The sequence below is a fragment of the Taudactylus pleione genome, unplaced genomic scaffold (genome assembly GCF_031769625.1).
Source record: "Taudactylus pleione unplaced genomic scaffold, aTauple2 ptg000019l, whole genome shotgun sequence".
NCBI classification, from domain to species: domain Eukaryota; kingdom Metazoa; phylum Chordata; class Amphibia; order Anura; family Myobatrachidae; genus Taudactylus; species Taudactylus pleione.
The window spans coordinates 36,544,205-36,565,570 of NW_028284421.1; the positions used below are offsets into that span (position 1 = coordinate 36,544,205).

The following is a 21,366-nucleotide window of genomic DNA, read 5'->3' on the forward strand; positions in this document are numbered from 1 at the left end:
TGTGTTTTTATAATAAATGGATGGATAGAACTTCATTCATTATTCTTTTTCATTATACGATATATACAGCATAGACATAATCATATAAATACTGTTTATACCCTTCATCCCTTTCCCATCCTACTATCTTTCCCGTGTGCGCCCTATAAGATCAAAACCCAACATTTCTACAATTATTAACAGTGATCTAGAAGGAGATCAAATTGATCTGTGGCAGCCACTATCACCTCTCCCCGCCCTTTTTTTTTTGTTCTGTGGCTTTCACCAGGAAACCATACAGTCCCCACTTTTTTTACCTCCTTTTATTAAATAGCGCAGATAGCACAACACTTTACAGTAGGCGTGATACCTCCTGCTGCATTTCCAAATCTCCAATTGCAAAGATGCCTGCGTGCATACATCATATATCTATAGCCTGCGTGCATACATCATATATCTATAGCCTGTGTGCATACATCATATATCTATAGCCTGCTTGCATACATCATATATCTATAGCCTGTGTGCATACATCATATATCTATAGCCTGCATGCAGCTTTGCAATTATGATCCTTACAGAATCAGGCCCTGAGTGTAGACATAGGAGAGACTCACGCCACACATATATCTATATGTGTGTGTGTGTGTTTGCACACACACACATACTGTACACATACATATACTAATCCATGAAGTGGCCATATGCTAAGGAAGCAGTATTACATAACATATGTTAATGAAGGGTAATTTTCCTGCATGTCTGTAAACATTAGCTTGAGCCAAATACTTACCATTTATAAAGGTTGGAGCTGGTTCTCCTCCATAGACTTTAACTGGAACTATACCTAGTTGGCTTTTCTCTTTGACAATAACATATAGCAGACCTCCCCAGATACAGGATATCACAACCTTCTCACTAAGAACATTCTTTTTGCGAATAACCACTGGGGCACGATACCAATTCTCTGCTGCGCCCAGGTCATCTGACTGACAGCCAACCTGCACCTGTAATAAACACCAAGCAGATAATGGAAGTAAAATTTAAATGACCTAGTTCACTACATTATAATCAATGCTCATCAATATATAGTAACTGAATGTTTCCTATTAAAGTGCAAATGTACAGTAACCCACAGTATAGTAGGTACAGACCACCATTAACATCAGCACTGTGATTGGCACTGTGAAGTGGTTGTCATTTGTTAAAAAACAAAAAGTTTTTTTTTAATAAATTGTGTGTGGTCACAGCCAGGTAGTAGCACTGTGTTACAATAACACTCAGTAGGTGCCATGCCATGCCACCGTGTTAATATCAGCGCCGTGAGACGTTATGGATCACGATCAGTCAATAGACGAGCACAAGCAGCAACCAAGTACTAGGGAGTGGGAGTTCTCACTCGCCCCGTTATAGTGTGTGTGTATATTATGATATATACACACACTATAATGGGCGGGTGAGAACTCGGCAGCAGCAGCTTATTGATGTAGCTATCATCACTGGACAAGGTGCTGGCGGGTTTACTACCCCCTGGCCGAGAGTGGCCGGACGGTGCCCCCCCTTGGCCAAGGGAGCCATCCTGGCCAAGGGGTAGATATGCCCCAGGTGGTTCTTTTTCTGAAAACCAAACACACCCAAGCTTTCGGGTTCTGAGTCAAACCAAGTCCCGAATCGGATCACTTTGGGGTTCCAAGCAGAACCTTCAGAACTCGGATCTAAAAAATGGATCTTGTGTATTTTAGATTGCATTTAAGTCTTCCCCTCGTGTTTTCATGAGGGGAGGTCAAAATTGACTGGAAATTACTGTAAATGAATTTTTTTGATGTTAATAAGACTACAGGAATAAAACATGTCCAATTTACATGAATTTAGCTGTTTTTATAAATTTTTAAAGAAATCCAAAACCAAAACCAAACCAAAACACTTGAGTGTGGTTTTGCCAAAACCAAAACACGAGGATCTACACAAATGTCTACTTTTAAGCAATTGTGCTGATACATTTTGAACCCATATTGGCAGAAGTATCATAATAGTAAGCAGAAATGTATTTAATTAATAATAAATCCTAGATTATGGTGCAGATGTATCACATTTTTTATGTAAAAATTATTACTTTTTATCAAAAATAAAAGACTTTTCACCTAAATGTATCAAAGTGAATACAAAATCGCAAAATATATGTTTCTGCAATAAGTAGAAAAGTTGAGATATTGCCTCTGCATAATGCTGGGTGTACACTGTCATATAAAATGTCTATCAGACCTACCGACATTTTATCTTACAGCCTGAAACCCAGCAGATATGGTGGCCATACACTGTCAGATATGTCACAGTGTACGACCACACTATATCTGCAGGGCAGGATTAACAATGGGGTGGATGGAACTGCAGCTCCAGGCCCCCATTAAAATATAACCACAGCATCTGCAGGGCTGCTGGCGACAAGAAAAAAATATGGCACTGGTGTCAAGGTGTGGCCTTGAGGGCTGAAGGATTTCTTTGGAAAGACAATGCGGCCTTGAGGGCCCAGGTACGGCACTGGTGCCGAGATGCAGCCTTGAGGGTCTAGGTACTGCTATGAGGGGCGAGGTGTGACTTTGTTGGCAGTGTTGTGAACTTGAGGGCCGTGATGCGGCCTTGAAGGCCGAAATAAGGCACTGGTATCAAGGTGTGGCCTTCAGGGCTTAAGGATGTCTTTGAAAAGACGATGCGGCCTTGAGGGCCCAGGTACGGCACTGGTGCTGAGATGCGGCTTTGCGGGCCTAGCAGCAGCTTTAAGAGCCGAGGTGCGATTTTGTTGGCAGTGGTGTGATCTTGGGGTCCTTGATGCGGCCTTGAGGGCAGAGGTGCAATTTTGTTGGCAGTGGTGCTACCTTGAGGGGTGAAATGCGACCTTGAAGGCCAAGGTGCAACTTTGTTGGCAGTGGTGCAATCTAGAGGGCCAAGGTTCAGCACTGGTGCCGAGTTGCCACCTATGTGGAGAAGGTAGCTAGACCACAAGCAGCACTGCAGAGGATGGTAATTTGAGCGGCAGCCATAGATGGGTGTAAGACAGAGGAGGTAGTCGCCACCAAGAGGTAAATGCTGTGGATGCCGAGACACTGCAGATTGAGACTGGATACAAAACCACAAAGATGTTCAGGAACACAGACAGGGCAGTCCAAGACACAAACTGGCAGAATACTGGCAGACAGAGACACCTACAGACTGACAGGAACCAGGATTCACACATGAGGTGTAAACTATCACCGGTGATGTAGCACCGGCACAGGCAGACTTATTAAAGATCCTCCACCAATGAGCTGTGGTTGCATAGATTGATGGACAGCTGACAGCTGGGACACTGCATGTTTATCCGGCAGACCCAGCAGCTCCAGCATCTTGGTCTCCCAGCAACCGCGGATGCCGTCCTGGTTTGGCATCCACATTGCCTGGTGACTGGGAGGTTGTCAGACTCTGTGGCTGGAGAATATGACATGATGGAAACAAGTCACGACGGTGGCTTGTGACAGTACCCCCTCCTTGATGAGGTGTTAATGAACCCTTGGAACCGTGTTTTTCTGGAAACTTCCTGTAGAAGAAAAAGTCTCGCAGCATGCAGAAACTTCTCAGGGACCCAAGACATTTCTTCTGGCCCATAACTCCTTCCAATGGACCAGAAACTGTAGGTGTCTCCGCACAAACTTGGAGTCCAAGATCTTTTTCGATGATATACTCCTGTTGACCCTGAATATCCACAGAAGAAGGTCTTCTGGGACATCTGAGTTGAAATCTTTTTCATAATATAGTCATCTTAAGCTGGGAACAATGGACGGTATTATTAATCCTGAGTGTCCTAGGTAGTCTGAGATGGAAGGCTACTGGTACTGATGTACTTTGGGCCTAGCTTCTGAGAGGGTCGGAGAAGTTTGAAGGTTTTTGGTGGATAGCCAAACCGAATCGCCACCCTTCAACTTACAAGGCTTCCGACGCTAATCTGTCACAGTCTTGGATCAGGAGGATTCCTTCAGGAGACCCTGATGAACCTTGTTCCAGACAAACCGAAGCTGTGAGACAGATATATGAGAGTGAGAAGTTCCAGAGACTGGATCAAATGAATTTGCCCTGGGGTGTGAACCATTGATACACATGAAGGGTGAAACTGAGGAGGATGTGTGACAAGAATTGATATAGGCAAAGTCTGCGTGAGGTAAATGTTCGACCCAGTCATTGTAACACTTGGACACATAATATCGGAGGTACTGTTCCAAGGACTGATTTACTCTCTCAGTTTGCCCATTCGAGGAAAGGCTGATGTTCATGCCTAATGAAGCACAGAAGGACTTCCAAAAACGGGCAAAAAAATGGGTACCTCAGTCCTTGACAATTGCTTGTGGTAGACCATGGAGACAGAAAATATGCTACACAAACAGAGAAGCCAGCTCCTTGGCAGTGGGGAGTTTGGTCAATGGGATGAAATGAGCCATCTTACTGAACAGATCTACCACTGTCCAAATGGTATTACATATTTATGAAACCGAAAGATCCACCACAAAGTCCATCGTGATGTGCGACCAGGGTTTTGAAGGAAGCGGAAGAGGAAGCAGATATCCAGCAGGAGCGACACGGGGAACCTTATTCCTGGCACAGATGTCACATGCCAGGGTGAAATCTCGAACATCTTGAGTTATAGATGGCCATCAGACAGATCAGGACAATAACTTCAAGAGTCTTGGAGACCCCCGGATGGCCAGAGGCCCTCCTGAAATAAAAGTCAGTGTAAACTGCTCCTTTGAATTTCTCAGGCACGAAGAAAAGACCAGAAGGTTTATCTGGAGGGGCCTGAGATTGACAAGGCTATATCGGTTTTGCAAGTGTTTGTGTCAGACCAGCAAGAATGCATGTACTAGGAATAATCGAGTCGTTCGAAGGCACTGACTGTCGAACCAGAAGAAAGCTTCGGTACAGGGCATTCACTTTTGTATTCTTGGTTCCTGGTCTGAATGAAATTAAAGTAAAGTAATTAAAGCTGGTGAAAACAGAGTCCAACAAGCCTGTCGCGTATTCAGTCTTTTAGCACCCTCAATGTAGGACACATTTTTATTTACATTGTAGATCGTGATCTGGTGTTTGGCTCCCTCCAGCCAAAGCCTCCAAACCTCAAAAGCCCACTTAATGGCCAGTATTTCACGATTTCCCCATCGTAATTATTTTCTGCTGGAGAGAACTTTCAAGAAAAGTAGAAGCAAGAATGCAGTTTGTTGTCCTGGAGATCCCTCTGAGACAATATGGCCCCCATACCAACTTCAGAAGCATCTACCTCCACAGCAAACGGCATCTCTGGTTAGGGTGATGAAAGACTAGAGCAAAGGTAAAAGCTTTCTTAAGGTCATCAAAGGTCCAGATAGCTAAGGGTGACCAATTACCTGTATCTGCTCCTTTTTTGGTTAACTCCACTATGGGCACCATGATAGTGGAGAATTACACAATAAACCTCTGCAGTTGACGAATCCGAAGAACTGTTGAATGGCTTTAAGAGTCGACGGACTAACCAAATTCAACACCGCCTGAACTTTACTGGGATCCATAGAGAAGCCTCTGGGGGTGATGATATATCCTAGAAAGGAGACTTTGCCAACTTCGAATTCCCATTTCTCAAGCTTTGCGTAGAGATGGTTTTCGCAAAGCCTTTGTAGCACCTGTTTGACATGGTGGAGATGCTGATCCAGGGACTGTGAGTAAATCAAAATGTCATCCAGGTAAACTACTGCAAACTTTCCCAGAAAGTCTCGGAGAGCATCATTAATTAAGTCCTCGAAGATGGCTCGAGGATTGTCAAGGCGCAAGGGCATGACCAGATACATTTTATATAATAAAGAAAAAAGGTATGTGACTTGCGCTAAAAGAACGGCAGCCGGGGTCCAACCCACAGAATCACCAGCTCTTAACCTTGCAAAACATATACAGAAAATAAGAGAAGGCCACCCAGCGCTGCTCTGAAAAACAATTATTTGTTACAAAAATTAATAAAATATATTATGAAAGGTTCTTCCGTCCGATAACACCAATCCAAGTCCTTAGGGAACTTCAAGCAATCGATGTCAACTGATATATCCCAATGAGAGTATGCTCACCTCAAAATGGTGAAAAATGTGCACATAAAGGTATCTTTAAGGAGATCTTCTAGATTTATTCAGGGATAACCTTTGTCCTACTGTAATCGATGTTCCATGGACCCTCAAATAGAATCACAGAGAGCGCACTCCCATCGTGTAAAGCAGTAAAGCAATTTATTCACAATAAACACGTAACAAACAGCACAGGACAAAAAGATATGTATAATAATAATAATTTAAAAAATCCCCCTTCGGGGTATCCTGCGTACCGGAATGGGCCTAGAGATAGGCACTGTAAAGAACGGGGGTGGATAGATGTTAACCCGGGTACATCTCCTCCCCAATCAGTCCAGAGAAAATCCTTTCCTAGGTCCAGCCAGGCAGCAGTAATTTCTCCCACACCACCAACGCGTTTCGGAAACCTGTTCCTTCCTCAAGGTGTATGGGAGAAATGGAAACTAAAGCTCCTTATATACCTGAACACATGATTGATAGTGTTCATTAGTAAAAACACCTGTGATCCTAATGATACATTTTTTAAAACAATAAATGCGTCAAAATGACCAAAAACTCTGCAATATCCACATAACATACATGATGATAATCCCAAGACCCTAAAATAAAACAATCTTTAATAATAAATATATAAAAAATATATAAAAAACATGTAAAATCTCACAAAGTGTCCCCGATTGGTAAGAAACAAAGTGCGGTGCATAATCCTGGCATAAGGCTATCCATCCTTAATGATCCAATTATTTCATTGATCCATTTCCTGCTTTGTTAGTACAGAACGATGTATCCAGAATGTAGCTGCGACGTAATATCTGGTGCGCGGAATCTAAAACCGGATGTCGTTTGCCGTCAGTGAGTCCATCTGGCTTGACACGCAAAAAAGGTATTTCCGGGATATGACCCGCAAAACCGGAAAGTGTAACAATGTCTCAAGACTGACTGTAGAACGCACAAGCGGAAGTCATGGATGGAACGGAGAAATTGCTCCGCAGTGTAAATATCAATTAGCCGCGCGCTCCGTTAACTCTTTGTTCACTGCATCTCCGTTCACTAAATAATACCATGGGGATGGAGATTGGTCTCAAAAAGCTGATAACACTGCAGGCACAGGGATACCTCATAATAAAGAAAACATGCAGTAAGAGAACAATATAAACAAACACCTAATACATTCTAAAATTATAAATATTATAAAAACCACTTAGTCTCAAAGTCAATATTGAGACCCCTTGGGGTCAAAGTGCGTAGATCATAAATGGTCTTCATTTCTAGCCTGGCTAGGTCTCCTTCCTGATCTTGGGTTCTCCATTTACAGGGAGATATCTTAATGCCACAAAAAGAAATTAAATATTTAGGATCACATAAATGTTTATCTTTAAAATGGAGGGGAACACTATGAGTTTCAACACCCTTACGGATATTCCTACAATGTTCTGAGAGTCTTTCTTTCAGCATACGAGTAGTTCTGCCTACATACTGACTCCCACAGCTGCATTCCAGTAAATAAACACAATTCTTGCTGTGACATGTAATAAAATCTTTAATAATATATGTCTTCCCTGTTTGATTTGATTTATATTGAGTGATTTTACTTGTGGGGCTCTTACATGTTTTACACATCATGCAAGTCCCACATCGATGGAACCCCTCGGTTTTAATCATTTTCCTTGGACCTGGTTCGGAGGTCATACTACGTACCAAGGAGTTGTTTAAATTATCAGCTCTTCTATAAATAAAAGTGGGTTTCTTCTCAATAAACTTTCTTAATGCTGGATCTCTATATAAAATCTGCCAATGCTTAGAAATTATGTTCTCCACTTGACGAAATTGATTATTGAATTTTGTAATGAAGGGGATACATTCCTTGTTATATTTTTTATACCCTCCATCTTTTTTATTAAAAAAATCATTCCTATCAGAATTTCTAATTTTTACACGTGCATCCTCAACTTTTCCAGCATCATAGCCTTTCGCCACAAAATGTTTTTTTTAAATTTCTGATTGTTCTTCGTATTCTAAAATCTCCGTACAATTCCTACGAATGCATTGGAACTGTCCCGCAGGAATACTTTTTAACCAATTAAAATGATGGTTGCTAGTGTAATCTATGTAAGAGTTGCAATCTGTAGGTTTAATGTAATTCCGAGTTAATAGACATCCATCCTTTATATAAAGTGTCAAATCCAAAAAATTCACTTGGTTAATACTAATATCAAAAGTTAAAACAATATTCTGAGTATTGGAATCAAGGGATGAACAAAAAGTGTCTAAGGATAATCTGTCACCTTTCCAAATAAAAAAGATGTCGTCTATATAGCGTGTCCAGAGCACTAGACTGGCCCCAAGAGATGGATCCTCAAATATCGAAGTGGACTCCCAATGGGCCATAAATAAATTGGCATAACTCGGAGCCAGTCTAGTGCCCATGGCTGTCCCAGATACCTGAAGATAAAAATCGCCTAAAAACCAAAAAAAGTTATTGTTTAAAATGAAGGATATACCATCAATAATAAAAGATTTTTTATCCTCTGAGATGTCCTCCTTGTTCAAAAAATATTTAATGCCCTCTAGACCTGCTTGATGTTGTATTATGGTATACAGTGAAGTAACATCCGCAGTGACTAGAAACCAACCTACCTCCCAAACAATATGTTTCAATCGTTCTATCAAAGCTAAGCCATCTTTCAAATAAGAAGGGGTTTTGTGGACTAATGGCTGAAGTAGATGGTCTAAAAAATGGGATAAATTTGAGGTCAAGCAGTTGGTTCCAGCCACAATGGGGTGCCCTGGGGGTTTTTCAGCATTTTTATGTATCTTGGGCAAGATATATAGTACCGGTATTGACGGTTTTTCTATTTTCATATATAGTCTCTCTGAATCTGAGTAGATATCCTTATTTGCATATAAAGCCAAAAGGATATCTAAGTTTTTTACAATCCTTTCAGAGGGGTTACCTCTCAACTTCTTATATGTGTTGGAGTCCCCTAATTGTCTTAAGACTTCCGCATTATAATCCTCTATTGACATAATTACAACCCCCCCCCCTTTGTCTGCGGGTTTTATAACTATTTCCTTGTTCTTTTTTAGTGATTTAATAGCTTCTAGTTCTTCCTTTGACAAATTCATGTCCCTTCGTTTCCTTGGTTTCAGCAATTCTAAATCTTCTTTCACTAGTTTCTCGAATGATTCAACAAAACATCCTTTCTTGTATGGTGGATTAAATGTTGATTTCCTCTTAAATACTGATATTGGACCTTCTGGGATGGGTTCCATACCCTCACTTTTCTCTGAATAGAACTTTTTAAGTGCAAGTTTCCTCACAAATTTTTGAAGATCGATAAAAACCTCAAAGGGGTCCATCCTACTACTAGGGGCAAACTTTAGGCCTTTTTCTAAGACCCGTATCTCATATTGGTTTAGGGCATACTTACTGAGATTATAAATCTTAGTACTCGACTTTGAGTCCGAAGTGTCCAATTTTTCCCCAAGAGGGTGAATATTTGGGGGAGAACTATCAGCCCCTTTTTTTCTTCTTTGTCTAATCCTTCTTCTACTATTTAAATGCTTACATTTTCCTCCTCTCTTCCCACATTTTCTCTGTTTCTTCTGTTGGGCATTCTCATTTGAGACCGACCCTCTCCTAAAAAACGATCCTGATGTGGTCTTCCTGAAAAGGAACCCTTCCTAAGGGAGACCTCATCATCATCATATCTTCCCTCATAAGGGCCAGAACGAGAGCTCTTAAAACCTCTTCGAAAGTTTGTTTTTGATCTAGAGTAAACATCTCCACCTGGATTATAAGATCTTCTACCATAATATTGCTTTCTTACAGAGGGGCTCTTATGATCCCAATCCCATTCTTGTTTAGAATCCCCATAATTGTAAATATTTGATTTATTTATCAATCTATCATTATAAGGGGTTTTGGATATAGGTCCAGAGACACTAAGTGATTTTTCTTCTGGGAACGATTTCCTTTCATATTTATCCTGGAATTGAATCTCTTTCCTGGTAATATGATGTTGCAAACCAAGTTTATAATCATTTTTATCCCTTCCATATTTTTTCCGTTTTTTGGAAATAATTTCCCTTTCACTTTTTTCTATTCTAATAGTTATTTTTTCCTCCATAGTTTTAAAATCCTCTGAATTTGAAAAGGGTTTAACAAGAGATAAGTATATTTTAATTTCCTCTTCTATTTTAACCAATTCTCTACTCCTTTCCTGAATGATAAGTTCCATCAGAGATTTGGAACATGAGTCTAGGATTTTAAACCAGGATTCTTTAAATTCTTCAGTTTCTGTATTGAAGGATGGGGTTTTATCAAGCCTTAAACCCCTTGGGATCATTCCTTCACTTAAATATTTTTCTAAGGAAACCAACTCCCACCAAATTTTGCCTTCCTTTATAATTAGTTTTTCTATTAGAAATACAAATACAATACAGAAACATTTTTTAGACCATCTACTTCAGCCATTAGTCCACAAAACCCCTTCTTATTTGAAAGATGGCTTAGCTTTGATAGAACGATTGAAACATATTGTTTGGGAGGCAGGTTGGTTTCTAGTCACTGCGGATGTTACTTCACTGTATACCATAATACAACATCAAGCAGGTCTAGAGGGCATTAAATATTTTTTGAACAAGGAGGACATCTCAGAGGATAAAAAATCTTTTATTATTGATGGTATATCCTTCTTTTTAAACAATAACTTTTTTTGGTTTTTAGGCGATTTTTATCTTCAGGTATCTGGGACAGCCATGGGCACTAGACTGGCTCCGAGTTATGCCAATTTATTTATGGCCCATTGGGAGTCCACTTCGATATTTGAGGATCCATCTCTTGGGGCCAGTCTAGTGCTCTGGACACGCTATATAGACGACATCTTTTTTATTTGGAAAGGTGACAGATTATCCTTAGACACTTTTTGTTCATCCCTTAATTCCAATACTCAGAATATTGTTTTAACTTTTGATATTAGTATTAACCAAGTGAATTTTTTGGATTTGACACTTTATATAAAGGATGGATGTCTATTAACTCGGAATTACATTAAACCTACAGATTGCAACTCTTACATAGATTACACTAGCAACCATCATTTTAATTGGTTAAAAAGTATTCCTGCGGGACAGTTCCAACGCATTCGTAGGAATTGTACGGAGATTTTAGAATACGAAGAACAATCAGAAATTTAAAAAAAACATTTTGTGGCGAAAGGCTATGATGCTGGAAAAGTTGAGGATGCACGTGTAAAAATTAGAAATTCTGATAGGAATGATTTTTTTAATAAAAAAGATGGAGGGTATAAAAAATATAACAAGGAATGTATCCCCTTCATTACAAAATTCAATAATCAATTTCGTCAAGTGGAGAACATAATTTCTAAGCATTGGCAGATTTTATATAGAGATCCAGCATTAAGAAAGTTTATTGAGAAGAAACCCACTTTTATTTATAGAAGAGCTGATAATTTAAACAACTCCTTGGTACGTAGTATGACCTCCGAACCAGGTCCAAGGAAAATGATTAAAACCGAGGGGTTCCATCGATGTGGGACTTGCATGATGTGTAAAACATGTAAGAGCCCCACAAGTAAAATCACTCAATATAAATCAAATCAAACAGGGAAGACATATATTATTAAAGATTTTATTACATGTCACAGCAAGAATTGTGTTTATTTACTGGAATGCAGCTGTGGGAGTCAGTATGTAGGCAGAACTACTCGTATGCTGAAAGAAAGACTCTCAGAACATTGTAGGAATATCCGTAAGGGTGTTGAAACTCATAGTGTTCCCCTCCATTTTAAAGATAAACATTTATGTGATCCTAAATATTTAATTTCTTTTTGTGGCATTAAGATATCTCCCTGTAAATGGAGAACCCAAGATCAGGAAGGAGACCTAGCCAGGCTAGAAATGAAGACCATTTATGATCTACGCACTTTGACCCCAAGGGGTCTCAATATTGACTTTGAGACTAAGTGGTTTTTATAATATTTATAATTTTAGAATGTATTAGGTGTTTGTTTATATTGTTCTCTTACTGCATGTTTTCTTTATTATGAGGTATCCCTGTGCCTGCAGTGTTATCAGCTTTTTGAGACCAATCTCCATCCCCATGGTATTATTTAGTGAACGGAGATGCAGTGAACAAAGAGTTAACGGAGCGCGCGGCTAATTGATATTTACACTGCGGAGCAATTTCTCCGTTCCATCCATGACTTCCGCTTGTGCGTTCTACAGTCAGTCTTGAGACATTGTTACACTTTCCGGTTTTGCGGGTCATATCCCGGAAATACCTTTTTTGCGTGTCAAGCCAGATGGACTCACTGACGGCAAACGACATCCGGTTTTAGATTCCGCGCACCGGATATTACGTCGCAGCTACATTCTGGATACATCGTTCTGTACTAACAAAGCAGGAAATGGATCAATGAAATAATTGGATCATTAAGGATGGATAGCCTTATGCCAGGATTATGCACCGCACTTTGTTTCTTACCAATCGGGGACACTTTGTGAGATTTTACATGTTTTTTATATATTTTTTATATATTTATTATTAAAGATTGTTTTGTTTTAGGGTCTTGGGATTATCATCATGTATGTTATGTGGATATTGCAGAGTTTTTGGTCATTTTGACGCATTTATTGTTTTAAAAAATGTATCATTAGGATCACAGGTGTTTTTACTAATGAACACTATCAATCATGTGTTCAGGTATATAAGGAGCTTTAGTTTCCATTTCTCCCATACACCTTGAGGAAGGAACAGGTTTCCGAAACGCGTTGGTGGTGTGGGAGAAATTACTGCTGCCTGGCTGGACCTAGGAAAGGATTTTCTCTGGACTGATCGGGGAGGAGATGTACCCGGGTTAACATCTATCCACCCCCGTTCTTTACAGTGCCTATCTCTAGGCCCATTCCGGTACGCAGGATACCCAGAAGGGGGATTTTTAAAATTATTATTATTATACATATCTTTTTGTCCTGTGCTGTTTGTTACGTGTTTATTGTGAATAAATTGCTTTACTGCTTTACACGATGGGAGTGCGCTCTCTGTGATTCTATTTGAGGGTCCATGGAACATCGATTACAGTAGGACAAAGGTTATCCCTGAATAAATCTAGAAGATCTCCTTAAAGATACCTTTATGTGCACATTTTTCACCATTTTGAGGTGAGCATACTCTCATTGGGATATATCAGTTGACATCGATTGCTTGAAGTTCCCTAAGGACTTGGATTGGTGTTATCGGACAGAAGAACCTTTCATAATATATTTTATTAATCTTTTTAACAAATAATTGTGTTTCAGAGCAGCACTGGGTGGCCTTCTCACATTTTATATAATATCACTTTTAAAAAAAAAATGCAAAGTTCTACAGTTTGAAACTTTTTATGGCAGAGATTTGTGACATCTAAAGCGTTAACAAAATAATACATATTGTAAAATTAAATGAACATTAAAACCACGTGAATATTGCCATTTTCACAAAATTTTCACAATATAGCCTCTGTACATCTGCCCCTAATGCAGTATTTGCCAAACTGTGCGCTTTGGCAGCCCGGGGTGCCTCCGGACACTTGCAGGGGTGCCTCAGGTTGGTAGTTCAGCACCAAATCAAATTATTAATGGTCAATGTAATGTAAATATGTGGACTAATAGAAGTGCAAAATTGTCCACCACCACATAACTGACCCTAAGGATGACAGGTCAGCACAATTTACTTCACTACTTACTTCATTTTTTTCTGAATTTCTCAATAACAAATTTTTGGCTTAGGGGAGCCGTGAAAACAATGCTGATACTCTAAGGTGCCGTGGTTCAAAAAAGTTCGGGATCCACTGTCCTAATTGATTCAGCCCTCCAATAGTGTATTAGCATGAGCCTGAATGAGTAACTGAGACGCCCATTTTTAGCATCTCTGGACGCTGTAACACGGCTGGTGATACTTCACATGCCTCCATTGGTGCACCATTGCGCACACTTTTGACACTTGCACCAGCCCTATGGCATGTGCAGTTTCTCCATCTGAACATGGCCTCTGTGGAAGTGACTGTGCATCTGAGAACGCAGACGCTTTCACTGACACGCCCGCGCCACCACCCAGTCACCGCCCAGGAACAGCCCTTTAATTGCTCCTTAATTTCTGATACTGTCTGAGCCGATCGCAGTAGCACCTTTGTGCGTACACTCTGGGAAAAGCATGTGCTGTTGGGTTTTACAGAATCTTTCACCCATGCACAGTTGCGAATAATCTTTCACCTACATGGACATCAGCATTGCGTGCAGTTTGTGTCCCACTCAGGCCCAATGTATCTATACTTTATCAAAAGATACTGGGCCTGATTCAGAGCCGGACGCTATTTGCGCTCGCTCGTTCATTAAAAAGGGGTGGCTATTCAAATGAACCGTTCGCACTTTGCGGTCTGTTCATGCCTCTATGTCTGAACGAGCGAACAAAACTTGCGGTCGTAATTTTGAAAAAGATGCCCCCTGGCCGCTCGCACCATACGTCATGTCCGCTATTTAATAGATTAATCGAGTACATCGAACAGCGTATGAACTGCTCACTATTCTTGTGGTTGGTTTTTCCTACCACAATCTTGCGAGCAGTTCTGACTATAAATCAACCAAGTGACGTGGTTAATGAAGCTCCTGTATTAATTATGCACACCCATAAAACGCCCGTTTTGACCTTTAAGCACGCCTGCGTTCTGATCTCCACTTCACGTTTTCAAGCACCTTCCCCTGTTACCACCCACATACGCCTCCTCCTGTCACTCAAAATAGCAGGCATTCGCTATTTAGCGAACTAACGATTTTCAGCCGCACTGACTGGTTCGCGCATGCGTATTAAAATCCATACGCATGTGCAGTTGTGCGAACATCAGTCGGAACGAACGAGCGGCCGCTTACGAGCGGCTCTGAATCAGGCCCACTGTACACTATGTAGGAGATTAAAAGAATTGTTTGTATCTAGCTAAACACTTAATGCTTTTAATATATTAAAATTGTCCTCACTTCCTAATCCTATTTTGCACATGTTATATGGGAAATTGTTTTAGTTGACTAAATATTATTATGGAACAATAAAAAATACACCATTTTATTGGGATTCCATTATCGCCTATGGTTTGTGTGTGATCTGTGAGTACAATTAAACTGATATTTGGTAAACCTGCACACTCGTGCAGCTATCCTGGGGGACTGCTTTTCCCACTAAACCAGTGCTGTCTTTCCACTATATTTGTCAACATGGCCGTGTCTCAGCAGGCCTTGGTGTACAAACTGACATGGCACACTGCTCATTATTCACATCAAAATGACCACAAAATATAACGTTATAGAATTACATATGACACTTTACATAAAAGAGAATTTAAAATTTCAAGAGACAGAGAGATATGGGCCATACAGTCAACTGCTTCTCCAAAAGAGGGACAGATAAGAGATATTGATAATTAAAGAGAGCAACGATCCAAACCATTATAAGAAACATGCAACACACTATGGGGGAGATGTATGAAGCCCTGAAGCGGTATCAGCGCACGTTATGTGTGCTGATACCGCTTCTCCCCAATGTATGATCGGGGGTCTGGGCGGTAAATGACAGGGGCGCTATGCGCCCCTGTCATTATTGGTGCTGCTACCTACAAGATAGCAGCGCCGAGCGGCAGGGCCATGTACGAACGGTCATACCGCATGACCGTTCGGCTGGCTGTAGCTGTCGTTATCGACAGCTACAGCCTGGCACTAGCCTATCCCCACAGCAGGGACAGCGCTGTCCTTGCTGTGGTGGCTGCCGGCTCCATGACTGCACGCGGGGATCTCGCGATGCTTGCGAGATCCCGCGCATGCTCAGTGGAGCTGGCCAGGACAGAGACACAGCGCATCAGCACTAGGCTGATGCGCTGCTGTCTAGCGGGTAGTGCCGTAGGGGGGATTTAACGCTCCCCCTCTCCGGCCGATGAGATGTTCTTACATCTCGTCGGTAGTGCTTCCTGCTTCGCCTCGGTAAAGAGGCAAAGCAGGAAACGATATAGCGGCACGTTAAGTGCCGCTATCATACATCTACCCCCATAAGAGAAAAATACAAAAGAACAGAGGAGTACTTCTGAAGATTACCTGGAGACCTTTCCCCACAGCTGAAGCTGGAAACACAAGTGTTGCTGTTATCCTGGGAGGAAGGTAGAGTCCAGTACTTCTCCATGCATCACCACCTGGGCAAAGTATCGGTGTCACTATATTTCTCAATAATCACTTTGAACAACCAAGAAGATTACAAAAGATTGTCAATGATTGTAGCTTTCTCTGTACCAGAACAGAATTCTATGGGAAGATGTATAACAAAAGTGAAGACATGTATTTGTAATAGTACTGTACTTGTGGACTGTAGTGTTTTGTGCCTTCTGTAACAGATGACCCAAAGTGGTCCAACCTAAGGGGCCCATACATCTGCGACTGATTGCTGCAATGCCCCATTTTGTGTCGAAGTCAGGGCTGGGGGATCGGAAATATTCAACATGTTGAAAAATTTGGATTCCCTGAGCCACACCTGAAAATGGTCAGAATCGGTGAGTCAGAATTTTTAACATGTTGAATTTCCCCAATACACTGACAGATCACCAATCATCAAAGTCCACGGATTGGTGGTTTTGGTCGACAATCTGCCAATTGTGCCGGTGTCACAGCTCAGGTGTATGGGCCCAAAAAATATGGGTCTTAAAAAATAAATTTTATTTAATGCGGTTATTCATAGATCTTATAGATTATTCTTTACATTTTTGAAAAATACACTATACCGAGATTTGTTGCATCAATCTGCACTGTGACAGGGGCTTTATGCAAATCAACACTGTCATCCAGTAGATCCAGGCTGCTGAATTCTTGGGCCAGGCACATCATGAAAGCCTCTTTTGAGCTGCTATTCACTTGACAATTATCCTTAACGTTTGGCATACTGTATCCCTGTACAAGGTGCACCAGCTCTTGCTGTAGCAATGATATGAGAGGGCTGGATGGCAGCTTCATAATACATGAGACATCTTGTCTGAGTTTTAACAACCAAGAGATCAGAGGGGGCTTCAGTTCTGTTCCACTCCTCAGGTCACTCAGAAGCTGGCAGATTGCTCTGGGGAAATGATATGTGTTAGTAGTTGCCTGAGGATCCAAAGCCTTATAAATTCCTTTTCCAATTGTCATCGGCAGAATGGTAATCCCAAACTTGTTGAGAATTTTATTTCCTGGGAATTGAGAAAGTACATCTGGATTGGAGTAGGACCAATACCAGGACTGGCCAGCAATGAGCAGGCCTCCTCCTTCTGCCACAAACTGCTGGATTTCTTCTGCCTCAATGTCGCTGTAAGACATACAGCAATATACACTGAGGCCAGGAACCAAGTTTGATGCTACACAAGATAGTCCTTCATTCTGCAAAATATGTAAGAGACCTCCCAGTTCCTTATTAACCCCAATCTTGCCCTTTCTACCCATATCTAGCCACGAAATAGTATTCACAGTGAAGGTCTTAAGCTTAGGTTCAGACAGGTACTCTTCATGAGACTCCACAACAACCCGACCTCTGCCATAGTAGGCAGCTCCAATAAAGCATTTATAGTTATCGGTCATCCCAACCGGAAATGTCAAAGGTCCAAGCAACAGAAGTTCTGAGGGAATACTCCGACCACTGATGTCAAGATTGGTAATGCCTTGCAGAAGAAGCTTTAAGTCTACTGAGAAATCCACACTGTAGAAAAGAACATAGTTACAAACATCAGCACAGTAAAAAATCACCAATACATAGTCAATAGAACATTGAGGAGATCACTGAACATTGTGACAGAGAAATATATTCAGTAGGGATGCATGTAACCTTTGATTCTATCTGAGACAATGGGGTAAATTTACTAAAGAGAGGGTTTTTAGAAGTGGAGAAGTTGCCCATAGCAACCAATCAGATTCTAGCTATTATCTTCTAGAAGGTGATTGGTTACTATGGGCAACATCTACACTTCTGAAAACCCACACTTTAGTAAAATATACCCCATCACATTTTGACATATAATTGATAGTGAATTCCTCTTGCCCAAAGTGGAAAGGGTTGTCCATATGTACTAATTTTTCATACTACACCATGCTACCATTGAGTAGTAGCACAACTATATTCAGGTGGCATGATAAATCTAAATATTTAATATTTTTTTTACACAATGTTACTGTCATTTAATCATACCAGTACCTGACATGAAGGTTTTACATTTGATAGTTTTCTGAACCACAGAAATGTGTTAATAGTAGAGTTAGTTTTACTATGATGATACATTGACAGCTGCATTGCATTGCACATAACTACATTAACAACTGTGCTACTTACTCATTGTAGAGTGGGCTCCATGGCATTTTATCACTAACATTAAAGTTTCCTTTTTCTCCATAATTGCTGGTAAAATACACGCCAGCGACAGATGTAATTTTGTTGCCAGGAAAGTGGTACAAAACATTATCTTGTTTGTGTTTATAGGACCAGTGCCAAGCTTGGGCTCCAATAAGCAGACCTCCACCCTCCTTCAAAAATGAGACAATCTCCTGTACCTGACTGTCGTTATAACCATCTGTACAGAGAACTCCTACATCTTTTTTCAGACCAGTCATCATCTCAACCTTGTGCCCAGAGGTAGAGAGGGTCTGTGCAAGGAGACTTAGGCTGCTATCAACACCAATTACTGCTTCTGGGGATGGTGTCAGCCAGGATATTGCATTCTTCAGGAAAGTCATAAGTTGTGGTTGGTTCAAATATGATTCGTGGGACATGACCACTACCCGGCCCTTCCCGTACTTAGAGGCGGCAATGAGGACATGCTTTCCAGGACTCACAAGCACTGGGAATGCATTGTCACCAGTCAGGAGCAGACTGCAAGGCACACTGCTCCCAGATAAATCCAGACTAGAGAGACCATGAACAAGAGCGCTGTAATCTTCATTTGCTGTCATATTTCCTGTAAATAACAAAAACAAAATAGTGAGTGGGAGGGTAAAAGGAAATGATTACTGATATCATACACTGTCAAATATATATATATATATATATATATACTGTATATATATATATATATATATATATATGTAGGACCTTCTTCAGGACATCACAGCAGACATGTTTCAGCTTGAAAACCAAAGACAGACAAGACCATCGCGACCATCGGGCTTTTGCGACGAGACCCTTGTGGTAGGGTCTCATTGCCGCAAGCCCCAGAGAGCTTTCGGCTCAAACAGAGCCGAAAGCTCTCCCACTGATATCACTTGTGATGTCAGTGGTGCCGCCCCCAGACGGTAGGCGTTCCCATGGGAAAGCCTTCCGTCTGGGCAGCCACCCCCCCGGCCCGCCCACCAAAGGGGGCGTGCTGTCACTTAACATTGACAACACATCCCCTTTGGTACGAGACCTGGAGCGACGGATTGCCCGTCGCTATCCGGGTCTCGAGCATGCGCATAACGGAGCCGGCTCCATCGTGCGCATGTGCTCTGGGCCACCATCGACCCGGGTGCGAGCGCTCAGCGCTTGCGACCGGGTCTGAATCAGGCAGACATCTAGGGCAGACAGAAAAGAGAGAGCAACAGCCGAGCTAAGAATACTGGTGAGTGTTAGAGAGGAGTGCACTCCAGTGCTATCTCCTGCTCCTGTATTGAAGCTAGGCAGCCACCTTTACCAAGATGGCAACCGTAAACCATTTGCAACTCCACGCCCCAGTGCGCTATCTGTCTCTGTGACTGTGTGATGTACTAGACGGATGTGCAGCACATGGTTTTCCAGGCAGGTAGTACTGCTGATATCACTACTGCAGCTTTCTGGTGACATAACTGCTTACTCTGTATTACATTGTGTTACCGCTCTTATCCTGAATAAACCTACTTTAGGATAAACTTTCTGGCCTAAACTCTATTCCACATGCATATGCACAGAACGAGTCCTGCGCGTGTGCAGATTCCAGATAATCGGGAATCTGCCTTCAGCAATGCACGCAGCTGTATGAGGCCCCCAGACTCCAATTATCTCCTTTGCTGCTAAATCTCTGTCCCATAATTCGGTATAGGAAAGAGCAGTAGGGAACAGGGTTCGAATGAGAATTTTGTAAATACCAGAGATCATGTGAGCATGTGGCACCTTACGTGTACACTGACAGGGGAATTCAATATGGAGCGAAAACTTTTGCGTTAATATCGCACCTATGACGTCATTATCGCAGGTTTTAGTTTTACACTGTATTCAATTTCAAAGACTTTTGGCAGGTTCGAAAAGTCTTTGAAAAAAAACGGGGATAACTTTTCACCACTGAATAGGTGGCGAAAAAAAGTGCAGAATTGGGGTTTAGGGGTGCAGGCTTAAAAAAAATAGCCTGCACCCCTGGGAATGACATTTCAAAAAGAACTGTGTCAAAAAAAATTAAAAATAAAAAAATAGGGACACCCCAAAAAATGAATTTAAAAATTGGGTGGAAAAAAAAAATTTGAAAAAAAAGTGTTTAAAAATAGGGAAATAGGTTCAGGGCTATTCTACAAGTATGCGGCAGGTGTTTTCTAGCATAGGCTATTAGCGGCAGGTGCATAGTTGCAGAATTTTTAAAAACTTACTTTAGGGACATAAAAATATGCTAGTACCCATTTTCATGTACCCCATATTTGATGGGACCACTTAAAAAAACTAAAAAAATAAGTGCTCTTCTGCAACACTTCTTCAATGTCGGGAAAAAAGCACCTGCTGCGGCTATTTAAATCCCCAACTTTCATTTTCAGGTTAAAACAGGGGTACCCATAGTGATCCCCCATGTTTTTACAACTTTAGGGGGGTCCTACAATTTTTTCCAGGAAAATTTCGTAGTTTATCGAAAATCCCACTTCGCCAGGTCCCGTTTTCGTAGATTTTATATTGAATACGGGGATAAAGCGGGCGCGCGCCCGATACTTTGTCCCTGAAAAATCTCCGATGTGGAGCGAAAAGTCCAGCACGGACTTTTCGCTCCCATATTGAATACCCCTCATAGTCTCATAAGGGATCATGTTTCTACCTGCTACGTGAATGTCCCCTATAGAAGACAAAAAGTGAAGGATGTGTAAAAAGCCCCAGTAGTCCTTCCCTTGCAAAGAACAGTCAGCTTGGAAATCGGTAAAGGACTTAAATGGTTTATTTGTTAGCAACTAAATTGCTCACTCTATCCATCCCCACAGTCGTCCAAGTAGAGCACATATCACCAGTGGTACCAAGTACGAA

The 21,366-nt window shown here is 41.3% G+C and overlaps 1 protein-coding gene across 1 annotated transcript in view; it reads right to left on the reverse strand.

Moving 5' to 3' along the window:
* Positions 1 to 19,091, reverse strand: part of LOC148540547 (TRPM8 channel-associated factor homolog) — a 41,598-nt gene extending 22,507 nt beyond the window's left edge. The window contains exons 1-4 of the mRNA XM_088444303.1: positions 18,475 to 19,091; positions 16,904 to 17,847; positions 16,227 to 16,321; positions 773 to 986 (exon numbers count right to left, since the gene is read on the reverse strand). Coding sequence (XP_088300429.1) covers positions 773 to 986; positions 16,227 to 16,321; positions 16,904 to 17,847; positions 18,475 to 19,091 — 1,870 coding nt within the window. The remainder of the gene's footprint in view (positions 1 to 772; positions 987 to 16,226; positions 16,322 to 16,903; positions 17,848 to 18,474) is intronic.
* Positions 19,092 to 21,366: the final 2,275 nt, after the last annotated feature.